The sequence below is a fragment of the Oncorhynchus mykiss genome, chromosome 12 (genome assembly GCF_013265735.2).
Source record: "Oncorhynchus mykiss isolate Arlee chromosome 12, USDA_OmykA_1.1, whole genome shotgun sequence".
NCBI classification, from domain to species: Eukaryota; Metazoa; Chordata; class Actinopteri; order Salmoniformes; family Salmonidae; genus Oncorhynchus; species Oncorhynchus mykiss.
The window spans coordinates 66,657,631-66,671,171 of NC_048576.1; the positions used below are offsets into that span (position 1 = coordinate 66,657,631).

At 42.4% G+C, this 13,541-nt stretch overlaps 1 protein-coding gene across 1 annotated transcript; it reads left to right on the top strand.

Annotated features, from left to right (window-relative positions):
- The first annotated feature begins 4,244 nt into the window (after window positions 1-4,244).
- On the top strand, window positions 4,245-13,185 carry LOC110538072 (26S proteasome non-ATPase regulatory subunit 3). Its single transcript, XM_021624643.2, has 12 exons — window positions 4,245-4,373; window positions 4,470-4,634; window positions 5,303-5,493; window positions 5,689-5,826; window positions 6,017-6,153; window positions 6,315-6,505; window positions 7,239-7,342; window positions 7,925-8,039; window positions 8,121-8,240; window positions 8,378-8,481; window positions 9,880-10,086; window positions 12,212-13,185. The coding sequence occupies exons 2-12, from the start codon at window positions 4,475-4,477 to the stop codon at window positions 12,287-12,289; spliced, it is 1,545 nt and encodes a 514-aa protein (XP_021480318.1). The 5' UTR covers window positions 4,245-4,373; window positions 4,470-4,474; the 3' UTR covers window positions 12,290-13,185.
- The last annotated feature ends 356 nt before the right edge of the window (window positions 13,186-13,541 follow it).

Below are 13,541 nucleotides of genomic sequence, written 5' to 3' on the forward strand. Positions count from 1 at the left end.
GGAGAAAAGATTGCGTTTTTCATTTCACCTATCATATAATTTTTTCATTATCAAGCTAACCGCACAAAGATGAGAGACCGGAGCCTTGTGAGTCACTCACTCTTCCAAAATCAAGTTGTGAGTCACTCACTCTTCCAAAATCAAGTTGTGAGTCACTCACTCTTCCAAAATCAAGTTGTGAGTCACTCACTCTTCCAAAATCAAGTTGTGAGTCACTCACTCTTCCAAAATCAAGTTGTGAGACACTCACTCTTCCAAAATCAAGTTGTGAGTCACTCACTCTTCCAAAATCAAGTTGTGAGTCACTCACTCTTCCAAAATCAAATTGTGAGTCACTCACTCTTCCAAAAGCAAGTTGTGAGTCACTCACTCTTCCAAAATCAAGTTGTGAGTCACTCACTCTTCCAAAATCAAGTTGTGAGTCACTCACTGTTCCAAAATCAAGCTTTGCTTGGTAACAGCAGAGAGCCCCTCCTGGATCAAGATGTTTGTTTTGTGCGTACAGCAAACTGTGAGTAGCATTTTTTTGTTTTGTTACTTGTATAACTTTATGAGCTGGGATGTCAGTCCTGCAAATACTTCAAATGTTTCCAATGCATTTAGTTAGTTATTGGATTTTACATATACTCGTTAGCATTGCTAACCTTTGAAATACTCAGTGGGGTTTGTTCAGTGCCGGTGTTACTGAATATCCGGTATGGCACAAGGTCAGTATGAAGGTATGACAATCTGGATACCACCAGTCGTCGAAAAAAGTACTCAATTATTGTACTCAAGTGAAAGTCGCTCATTAGAATACTACTTGAGTAAAAGTCTAAAAGTATTTGGTTATAAATATAGTTAAGTATCAAAAGTAAATGTAATTGCTAAAATATACTTAAGTATCAAAATATCACATTTCTTATCTTAAGCACCATTTTCAAGTTTTTTTAATCTATGGATAGCCAGGTGCACACTCCAACACTCCAACACATTATTTACCAAAGAAGCATGTGTGTTTAGTGAGTCCGAGAGATCAGAGATAGTAGGGATGACCAGGGATGTTCTCTTGATAAGTGCGTGAATTGTACCATTTCCCTTTTCTGCTTAGCACTCAAAATGTAATGAGTACTTTTGGATGTCAGGGAAAATGTATAGAGTAAAAACTATTTTTTTAAATTCAGGAATGTATTGAAGTAAAAGTAGTCAAAAATATAAATACCCCCCAAAAACAACTTAAGTAGTACTTTAAGGTTTTTTTTACTTAAGTACTTTACACCACTGGATACCGCCCAAGCCTAACTCACTCCTCGTTAGTCTGCAGCTGGACGTCAAGACAGAGACACCCCTTGACTCTTCAGAGCTTTGACTCCAGATGAGAACCAAAGAGGATAGGAGAGCCACCAAATTGACCCAATGCCCCGCCACCTCAGGAGCACCAAAGTGAGGCCTATTGTCGGGGTCTACTCTGTGATGTCTGATGTCTCTCCCTACGATAACATTCTGTACAGTTCATTGATGGACGTATAAAATTAATGCTTGTGACAAAAAGAAAATAGGAACATTTATTGAGCTGTATTGACACAAAGCGTACAAAAACAGACAATTTATAGCTTGAAACTCCATGTCAACAGTCCTATCTGTGTCTGTACCTGTTTCTCTCTCCATGTCTCTGTCCCTCTGTTTCTCTGTCCCTGTTTCTCTGTCTCTGTCCTGTCCCTGTTTTTCGGTCGCTGTTACTCTGTCCCTGTCTCTGTTTCTCTGTCTCTGTTTCTCTGTCTCTGTCCTGTGTCTGTTTCTCTGTCGCTGTTACTCTGTCCCCGTCTCTGATTCTCTGTCCCTATCTCTGTTCTCTGTCTCTGTCCTGTGTCTGTTTCTCTCTCGCTGTTACTCCGTCCCAGTCTCTGTTTCTCTGTCTCTGTCGCTGTTACTCTGTCCCTGTCTCAAATTCTCTGTCCCTGCCCCAATTGTTGTTGTCATTGACTTGAATGGCAGATGTCACACACCTTTCTGAACACCTCACTCTTCTTTTTTTTATTGGCCATGTAAAACATTTTCCCAAGGTGCCTGTAGTCCACCTCCTCCTGCGATGGCCCATCTACTGCCACCCTGCAACACATATCCAGCTAGATGTATTTTAGTCTGTTCCTTTGGGGTGTCTTGACCTATTGAAAATACAGAGTGCAGGAATGTAGAAAGGGACAGGGAGAGGGACAGCATGCATTTAATCTATTTGTCGTTTTGTGGTGCTGTAAAAACATACAATTATATTATTTACATTAAAAAGCTCTAATTGAATTTATTATGTAACCAGAGCTGTCACATTAAGATTTGCATATACAGCGAGGGAAAAAAGTATTTGATCCCCTGCTGATTTTGTACATTTGCCCACTGACAAAGAAATGATCAGTCTATAATTTTAATGGTAGGTTAATTTGAACAGTGAGAGACAGAATAACAACAACAAAAAATCCAGAAAAACACATGTCAAAAATGTTTTAAATTGATTTGCACAAGGTGCTCCTGTGTAATGATCATGCTGTATAATCCGTTTCTAGATATGCCACACCTGTCAGGTGGATTGATTATTTTGTAAATGAGAAATTATCTCTAACAGGGATGTAAACAACATTTTAGAGAAATAAGCTCTTTGTACATGTGGAACATTTTTGGGATCTTATATTTCAGCTCAACTTTACATGTTGTGTTGACAATTTTTTTTGTATATACAGAGTTATGAGTAGGAGAAGAAGGCTCATTAATTGTACAGACAAAAAAAATCAAACTAGCAAGTATGACTGAAACTGAGAAGTGTGATGACATTATCTTTCAATAATGACACTTGATGTTGTAAACACATTCCCGATACAAATATTTAATAATATCCACATTTTCAAAATGCATATATATCGTTATAAGTTGCAAGGGTTCACAATTATTATCAAATGGTCAAATTATGAAAGACCGTCCTAAAGACATGCGAGGGAAAACAATGCCAACAATTCAAGAATGCAGAGTACATAAGTGACATATTCTCATATTGTTGAACAGGTAATGGGTCTCCCCTTCTGCAGTCTGTTTAGGTACACACACCCTTTCTTCACATACACCACCCACAACATTCATATTGGATCCTGTGCCACTCTGGGCTTGTGTGGGTGGAACAGGCTTTGGTTTGTGAACCTCTGTCTGTGTGAGATTGCATGTCCCCTTCTTATTGGAGGGAGAGCCACACGGTGGCAGGAGATGGCACAGCATGGGACGGGATCGCGATCGCTGCATCGCCCCTCCACTACCTCCCCCACCATCCTCCCAGCCTTTGATCTGTCTCCCATTACTCTGCTGGCATGCTAGCACTTCCTCCATTTCCATGGTAACGGCTCATTCTTGTTTACCCCCTTGTGCAAACAATACCTGATCTATCCTCTCTGTTTTCTCTTTCAAGACTGTGAAGGGAGTTGTGATTATATGACTTTATAGCACATCTCTTGCCTTTGGTTTGGTATCTTTACAGTAGATTTGTGTGGCATGTGAACATCATCTGAACATCATACTGTTCAGATGATCAAAGAAATTATGTTGAAATAGCAATCAGTGTAATTACTGTATGTGTGTGCCTAAACTTCTTCAATGGTCATAAACGTTGTGAGTGGATTGGCTCACAAAGTAAATAATCCCACTAATGATGTATACTGATCAAAAATATAAGTGCAACATGTAAAGTGTTGGTCCCATTTTTCATGAGCTAAGGAGTATTTCTGTCTGTAATAAAGACCTTTTTTAGGGAGAAAAAATAATCATTCTGATTGGCTGGGCCTGGCTCCCCAGTGGATGGGCCTATGCCCTCGCAGGCCTACCCATGGCTGTGCCCTTGCCCAATCGTGAAATCCATAGATTAGAGCCTAATGAATGTATTTCAATTGACTGTTGTCATTCTATGAACTGTAACTCAGTAAAACCTTTAAATTATTGCATGTTGCGTTTATATTTTTGTTCAGTGCACATGTGTCAATGTGAGTAATGGACTTCATATAAACGACCACATAGGCTACAACTCTGCAAAAGCACTGTAGGTTTACAAGACATCATTGATTTCATCACAGCTCGCCATAAATTGTTTGGATTATTTAAGGAAGATGAGTGGAGCCCTAAAAATATGCGATTTCTCTCTCAATTGTATTTAGAAAATGATTTTGTTACCAGATCTCCCTGTTTTATATCTACATCAAAACAACAATTCGTACTAAAAGCAGCGTTACGTTGAAAAGTATCACTTTCATCAGCTATCTATTACTTTTGACTGCTCGATATTGTCAGGATCAACTAGTATGAAATGTCCCCATAATCCTTTGCGCGTCACAATAGTTGCCAGTCATTCTGCCGACGAGACGAATGTGAGTGTTGAATGGAGTCAATTAAATGTGAATTCTACGTAGTTTATTTTGACATGTCTTATTGATAGTTACGTTTACTTGCACGTTTCATTTCAGACAGTATGAAAGAGACAACAGCCAAGAGACGCGAGAAATCCAAGGACTCCAAAGCTGATAAACAGAAGGATGCGGGCCCCGAGCCGCAGGATGTGGAGATGCCGGAGGAAGACTCTGCTACTGCAGAGAAGAAACCCAAGGAACTTGATACCCTCACACTTGAAGGTAGCTAGCTAGATGGTTAGCTGAGCTATAACATACATGCTGAAAAGGATACATTCAAACTTAATGTCAGATACTGAATATTGCAACTGCTTCGTGTTTTTGCTACCTACTGTACTTAATGTTAGTTAGCTAGTTAGCGTTAGCAAGCAGTTGTTAGCCAGTGTAACTAGCTAACGTTAGCTTATTTGCCCGGTTTAATTGGCAATATTTTTGTTCAAATGTAGCTATACTGGAAGAATATAGTTAGTTGACCTAGTTAGCCTGCTTACTATATGGTCTGACTAACTGCGTTAACGCAGGTCTGACTTGTATTCACTCGCTGTAGTAGTAACATTAACTAGCTAGGTAGCTAACGTTAGTAGCTAGCTGGGTATCTAACAAAAACAAAAAACCCTAGTCATAGCTAGCCAGCTAGTGAATTAATCAGTTTGCTAGCAATGTTTACTTCAATGTGTGTCAGTTGGAAATCACTACTGTCAAAGCAGTACTTTTATATTTTTGTATCTCCAATTGTAGCTACCTAGCTTGCCATGTCAGTAACTACACTGTATTTTAAATTATTTTCAGTATTGAGATGAGTGAAAGAACTGACATTAGGTGTCAGATTTTTTTGTATCACTCTATCATAAGTCTCTCCTTATGACCTTACTCCCCCTCTCCCTTTGCAGACATCAAGGAGCATGTAAAGCAGATAGAGAAGGCCGTGTCGGGCAAGGAGCCTCGCTTTGTGCTGAGGGCCTTGCGTGCCCTGCCCTCCACCAGCCGCCGCCTCAACCCCAATGTGCTGCACAAGGCTGTGTCTGGCTTCTACACCTCCAATGCCGCCGGCAAGGAGTTCCTACTCAGCTTCCTGGAGGAGGTACGATGAGCACAGATAGTATCAGATAGAAAAGACTCTGGTACTACTATTACTATTGCTGAGAAACCTTGGCTATAAACTATTACTCATGGCCTTTTTCGCTCTGTCTCCTTTGGTCACTTTCTGTCCGGTTCCGTCTTTCCTTTTCCCTCCTCTACCCACACCCTCTCCCCTCCATCTATTGCATCCGTCCAGCCCATGGACACCGAGGGAGATGTCCAGTTCAGGCCCCGTACAGGAAAGGCAGCTGCCACCCCCCTGATCCCTGAAGCGGAGGCCTACCTGCAGCTGCTCCTGGTGGTTTACCTCACCAACAACAAACGCTACACAGAGGTGGGCTGACTGAGCTCACACGCTCTCTCTCTCATGCATGCACAGTACATATTTATATTGGATTGAGCTCTGGTTCCTCTTTGGTTTTACATTGCTCACCATCATACCATAGTCCTTAGAAATAAGTTATGACTGGGTTAATGCCCGACTGCCTGTCTTGGTCGTTAGCTTCTCACTTTTCTCTCTGTAGGCCCAGAAGGTGTCAGACGAGCTCTTACAGAAGATCGGCCCTCAGAACCGGCGGGCTCTGGACCTGGTGGCTGCTAAGTGTTACTACTACCACTCCCGCGTCTACGAGTTCCTCAACCAACTGGACACCGTGCGTAGGTAAGCCCAGCAATACTTTCACTGACTGTTTTTGTTTTTTCTGACTTAAACAAATGGAGAAAAATTGAATTTGTTTCAAAAGGCAAAAGGCCAGTTTGGAACCTGTCAATATGTAATGCCTTTGATCGATTTTTAAACAAATGAAAACCCTTCTTGCACAGTTTCCTGCACACGCGCCTGAGGACAGCCACCTTGCGGCACGACGCCGACGGCCAGGCCACGCTGCTCAACCTGCTGCTGAGGAACTACCTGCAGTACAACCTGTACGACCAGGCTGAGAAGCTGGTGTCCAAGTCAGTCTTCCCCGAGCTGGCCAACAACAACGAGTGGGCCCGCTACCTCTACTATACAGGTGAGGGGGAGGAGCACTAAGCATACCAATTTCTGTTGAAATAAAGCATCACCTGTGATAAAACTGTAAACATTTTATTATTTGACGACATCAGAATTTTAGTTTAATCACATTCAATTGAATTATCAGGCCACTATGCCTCTACAGATTTTGAAGTGACTATAAGAAACTTCCTCAGAATATGAATTAATTTGTAGTTATGGCCTTAGTTTGCTGCTTTTCCACACTGATCATTCTCTCCCTCCCAGTGGCGTAAATTACTTAAGTAAAAATACTGAAGTAGTTTTTTTGGGGTATCTACTTTAATGTACTTATACTTATACTTTTACTTCATTCCTAAAGAAAATAATGTACTCTATACGCCATACATTTTCCTTGACACCCAAAAATACTTGTTACATTTTTAATGCTTAACAGGACAGAAAATTGTCAAAATCACACTTATAGAGACCATCCCTATTATGTTTCAGTGTTGGAGTGTGCCCCTGGCTAGCTGTAAACAAAAACATTTTTTTAAAGTTATTCATACTTTTACTTTTGATACTTATGTAGATTTTAGCAATTACATTTACCTTTGAGAAGTAATTAAGTATATTTAAAACCAAATACTTTTACTCAAGTAGGTTTTTACTGGGTGACTTTTACTTGAGTAATTTTCTATTAAGGTATCTTTACTTTTACTAAACTATGACAATCGGGTACTTTTTCCACCACTGCTCAATCGCCCCTCCAGGTCGTATCAAGGCTATCCAGCTGGAATACACAGAGGCCAGGAGGACCCTGACCAATGCCTTGAGGAAGGCCCCCCAACACACAGCTGTGGGCTTCAAACAGACAGTCAGTACACACGGCATGCAGTTTTTCCCTAAGTGCAATTATTACATTTTAGTCTTTTAGCAGACACTTAAGAACCTTGCTCAAGGGCATAGCCGATAGATTTTTCACCGTCACACGCATTTGAAATGGCGACCTTTTGGTTACTGGTCCAACTCTCTTAACCACTAGGCTACCTTATTTTTTAAAAATAATTTAAATAATACACTTAAGGTTTTACGGTTGTTGCTCAAATTTTTTTTATATAGCACATTTCTTACAGGGAGTGATGCATTTTTTTATTTTTATATATAATATTTTGTTTTACATTTTTCCTAATTTTCTTTCTCCCCTTCATACACAAACCTACACACACAAACAACAACTTAGATACACGCAATATCATCTCATCTGCCAAGACCCGCATGCTCACCCCCCAACCCCTAAGGCCTGCATTATTGGCTGTAAATTGTATCAATTTGTTTTTCTCAGTCACTAATGCTATTTCAATATTTTAAATAATAATTCAGCAGATACATATCAAAGGGCTTAACAAATAAAATAGCCCACAAAAAATGTTTGTTCACATCTCTCTATCCCTATCAGGTCCACAAGTTACTGATTGTGGTGGAGCTGTTGCTTGGGGAGATCCCAGACAGGCTGCAGTTCCGGCAGGCTCCACTGAAGAGATCCCTAGCGCCCTATTTCCTGCTCACCCAGGGTAAGTTGTCGGAAAGCTGGGTCATGAGAATGCATTTTAAGTGTGAGTAAGATTTCAACCCTGGTCTCTGTTCCCACACAGCTGTCAGGACGGGTAACCTGGCCAAGTTCAACCAGGCCCTGGATCAGTTTGGAGAGAAGTTCCAGGCAGACGGCACCTACACCTTGATCATCCGCCTGCGACACAATGTCATCAAGACAGGTCAGTGACCAGGCGTTTCAGTTTGGGCTCTTCTTCCACATTCTCAGATGGCTCCCTCTTCTTTTTAAGTGTTTGGTCATGGCTCTTTTTTAATACCTGAATGACTTGTTGATATTTAAAACCATCTCTCCCTGTAGGTGTGCGTATGATCAGCCTGTCGTACTCTCGTATATCCCTGGCAGACATCGCTCAGAAGCTGCAGCTGGACAGTCCAGAGGATGCTGAGTTCATAGTGGCCAAGGTAACATGACATACTACAGCCATACTCAGTTGGTGGACCTTTATCCGAACCCAGATTGGGGTCAACACGGTCTAGGGGCGTGGGTCAGAAAACCAGTCAGTATCGGATGTATCCATTTGCCTCATGCAGCGCGACACATGTCCTTCGCATACAGTTGATCAGGCTGTTGATTTTGGCTTGTGGAATGTTGTCCCACTCCTCTTCAATGGCTGTGCGAAGTTGCTGGGTCTTGATGGGAACTGGATCACGCTCTCATACATGTCAATCCACAACATCCCAAACGTGCTCAATGGGTGACGTGTCTGAGTATGCAGGCTATGGAAGAACTGGGACATTTTCAGCTTCCAGGAATTGTGTACAGATTCTTGCGACATGGCATTTTCATGGCACAACAATGGGCCATTGAGGATCTCATCACGGTTTCTCTGGGCATTCAAATTGACATCGATAAAATGCAGTTGTGTTTGTTGTCCGTAGTTTATGCCTGCCCATACCATAATCCCACCGCCACCATGGGGCATTCTCTTCACAACATTGACATCAGCAAACCGCTCGCCCACACGACTCCATACACACTTTCTGCCATCTACTCGGTACAATTGAAACCGGGATTCATCTGTGAAGAGCACACTTCTCCAGCGTGCCAGTGGCCTTCGAAGGTGAGCAATTATCCACCGAAGTCTGTTAGGATGCTGAACTGCAGTCAGGTCAAGATCCTGGTGAGGATGACGAGAACGCAATTGAGCTTCCCTGCGACTGTTTCTGACAGTTTGTGCAGAAATTATTTTGCTGTGCATACCCACAGTTTTATCAGCTGCCCGGGTGGCTGGTCTCAGACAATCCCGTAGGTGAAAAAGCAGAGTGTGGAGGTCCTGGGCTGGCGTGGTTACATGTGGTCTGCGGTTGTGAGGCCAGTTGGACTGACATTCTCTAAAATGACAGGGGCGGCTTATGGTAGAGAAATGAACATTACAGCTCTGCTGGAAATTCCTGTAGTCAGCATGCCAATTGCGCTCTCCCTTAACTTGAGACATGGCTTTGTGCGCTTGTGTAATGATCATGCTGTTTAATAATCAGCTTCTTGATATAGCAAACCTGCCAGGTGACTGGACAAAGGAGAAATGCTCAATAACAGAGATGTAAATACATTTGCATCACATTTGTGAGAAGTTTTTTGTGCGTATAAAAAATGTCTGGGGTCTTTTATTTCAGTTAAAGAAACATGGGATCAACACTTTTTTTTGTGTTTTATATTTTTGTTCAGTGTATATATTGTACCTTTACCTTAAGATCATGGTGTATCCCCACCTCCTGCTCTACATCAACTCATGCAATGGAAAATGGAAAACTACCTCAGTCTCTTACTGATTTTTCTCTCCTGACATCCCTCTTTTCCAGGCTATCCGAGATGGAGTGATCGAAGCCAGCATCAACCATGAGAAAGGCTATGTTCAGTCTAAAGAGACCATGGATATCTACGGTACCAGGGAGCCCCAGCTGGCCTTCCACCAGAGGATCTCCTTCTGCCTGGACATACACAATATGTCTGTCAAGGCCATGAGGTTTCCACCCAAGGCTTACAACAAGGACCTAGAATCAGCAGAGGTGCGTACCAACCTTGTACTACTCCTTGTATTAGCCCCTGAAATTGACCCTCGTGAGAGTTCTGTTGGAGACGGTAGGAAATTGTTCTTTATATCTTCTACTGAACTACCAGTATACTATATTTTACTGTTGTGACCACAAGGGGGTAGTGTAGTCAACTACTTTTTGTCAAATGTTATATTTGGGGCTAGAATTTCAGACTAGATGCATACTATCATTTTAAAATGATTGCTATTTGCAAACTTAATTGTTTTAAAGATGCACAATGCATAAATTACTCCGCCATTTTCTGGTTGCTGAGTCTAATAGTTCACCTAATTTCAGTTTGTGAGAATCATTGTACCATCTAAACCACTGAAAAAGATTTTCCATAACCAAAAATATTATACACTGCTCAAAAAAATAAAGGGAACACTTAAACAACACAATGTAACTCCAAGTCAATCACACTTCTGTGAAATCAAACTGTCCACTTAGGAAGCAACACTGATTGAGAATAAATTTCACATGCTGTTGTGCAAATGGAATAGACAACAGGTGGAAATTATAGGCCATTAGCAAGACACCCCCAATAAAGGAGTGGTTTTGCAGGTGGTAACCACAGACCACTTCTCAGTTCCTATGCTTCCTGGCTGATGTTTTAGTCACTTTTGAATGCTGGCAGTGCTTTCACTCAAGTGGTAGCATGAGACGGCGTCTATAACCCACACAAGTGGCTCAGGTAGTGCAGCTCATCCAGGATGGCACATCAATGTGAGCTGTGGCAAGAAGGTTTGCTGTGTCTGTCAGCGTAGTGTCCAGAGCATGGAGGCGCTACCAGGAGACAGGCCGGTACACCAGGAGGCCGTAGGAGGGCAACAACCCAGCAGCAGGACCGCTACCTCCGCCTTTGTGCAAGGAGGAGCAGGATGAGCACTGCCAGAGCCCTGCAAAATGACCTCCAGCAGGCCACAAATGTGCATGTGTCTGCTCAAACGGTCAGAAACAGACTCCATGAGGGTGGTATGAGGGCCTGACGTCCACAGGTGGGGGTTGTGCTTACAGCCCAAAACCGTGCAGGACGTTTGGCATTTGCCAGAGAACACCAAGATTGGCAAATTCGCCACTAGCGCCTTGTGCTCTTCACAGATGAAAGCAGGTTCACACTGAGCACATGTGACAGACGTGACAGAGTCTGCAACATCCTCCAGCATGACCGGTTTGGCGGTGGGTCAGTCATGGTGTGGGGTGGCATTTCTTTGGGGGGCCGCACAGCCCTCCATGTACTCGCCAGAGGTAGCCTGACTGCCTTTAGGTACCGAGATGAGATCCTCAGACCCCTTGTGAGACCATATGCTGGTGTGGTTGGCCCTGGGTTCCTCCTAATGCAAGACAATGCTAGACCTCATGTGGCTGGAGTGTGTCAGCAGTTCCTGCAAGAGGAAGGCATTGATGCTATGGACTGGCCCGCCCGTTCCCCAGACCTGAATCCAATTGAGCACATCTGGGACATCATGTCTCGCTCCATGCACCACAGACTGTCCAGGAGTTGGCGGATGCTTTAGTCCAGGTCTGGGAGGAGATCCCTCAGGAGACCATCCACCACCTCATCAGGAGCATGCCCAGGCGTTGTAGGGAGGTCATACAGGTACGTGGAGGCCACACACACTACTGAGCCTCATTTTGACTTGTTTTAAGGACTTTAAATCAAAGTTGGATCAGCCTGTAGTGTGGTTTTCCACTTTAATTTTGAGTGTGACTCCAAATCCAGACCTCCATGGGTTGATAAATTTGATTTCCATTGATCATTTTTGTGTGATTTTGTTGTCAGCACATTCAACTATGTAAAGAAAAAAGTATTTAATAAGAATATTTCATTCATTCAGATCTAGGATGTGTTATTTTAGTGTTCCCTTTATTTTTTTGAGCAGTGTATTTTCAGCTATTTGAAGCTGATGTACATAACCAAATTTAAGATTGGGATGCATAGAAATAGCACGCACAGAACAGATCTACCGCTTAAACTTGCTTTCAATGAGAGTGACAGATCTATAACATTTCTGTGTGAATTTGGTCAGCTCTCCCAAAAAATAACCTATTGCAGCTTTAATGTGTTGACATGTTCTTCTGTGTGTTTACATTTCAGGAGCGCAGAGAGCGGGAGCAGCAGGACCTGGAGTTCGCCAAGGAGATGGCCGAAGATGACGACGACAGTTTCCCATGATCCTCTCAGGGGAGCAAGTGCAAGGATGCCTTGACGTTTTTTCCCTTTCTCTCCCCCTCCATCCTCCCTCTTGTAATAGTTGTCTTTGTTTATTTCTCTGCAGGCAAATGGCCTTTATAAAGTTATATATCTATGTTAGCATTCTAACATATACTAAGAACACCTCTATTCAACCCTACCACTGGTCCTCGTTGTCCCTGCTTTTAGACTTTGCGTTTCACTGTTAACTTGCTGGTGGAAGCATTTGGTGTATCTGTACTGAGTTTAAGGCCAGCACACAAATAAACAGTCTTTGTCAATTTAATTTCTAATTTGGGGAACACTAATTTGTACAGTGAATGTCTGGAAAACTAAGAGCTGTTTGGCACAGAGCAGCTTGTATTTGTAAGCTTTTCTGTCAGGAATGATGTTGGGTCTTTGATTTGTTATTCTTGCTGCGCAATGCAATTCAATATCTTGACAGCTGCCCTTTCTAAAATGCATAAATGGAAACTCCTATTTCAAAATACCTTGAGGAAATCAATTAATTTGTTGGCCCTCTTGAGAACTGCGTGCCATTGAGCTCAACTAGTTAGATTTCTCTGCCTCATTGTTCACAGCTCCTGTTCCTTCCTCTGATTTCTTCATTTAGCGCCCTCTTCCTCCTACCTCAGGGTGCATCACAATTATCTCTGTTTTTTTCAGGAAGTATGCACTTGTTCCATTCGCTTCATGGATTTTAAAAGAAATGACTGGTATAATACAGTGCATTCAGAAAGTATTCAGACCCCTCATCTTTTTCCACATTTTGTTACGTTGCAGCCTTATTCTATCTACACACAATGCCCCATAACAAAGAAAAAGCATGTTTTTAGAAAAGGTTGCAAAATTATAAATAAATGGAAATATCACATTTTACTTAAGTATTCTGACCCTTTACTTAGTACTTTGTGAGGCACCTTTGGCATCAATTACAGCCTTGATTCTTGAGTATTTCGCAACAAGCTTGACAACTGTATTTGGGGAGTTTCTCCCATTCTCTGCACAACCTCTCCAGCTCTGTCAGGTTGGATGGTGAGTGTTACTGCACAGCTATTTTCAGGTTTCTGTGCGCTTAGGGTTGTTGTCCAGAACCTTTGCCCCAGTCGGAAATCTTGGTTTCATCAGAGCAGAGAATCTTGTTTCTCATGGTCTGAGAATCCTTTCGGTGCCTTCTGGCAAACTCCAAGCGGCTGTCATGTGCCTTTTACTGAGGAGTGGCTTCAGTCTGGTT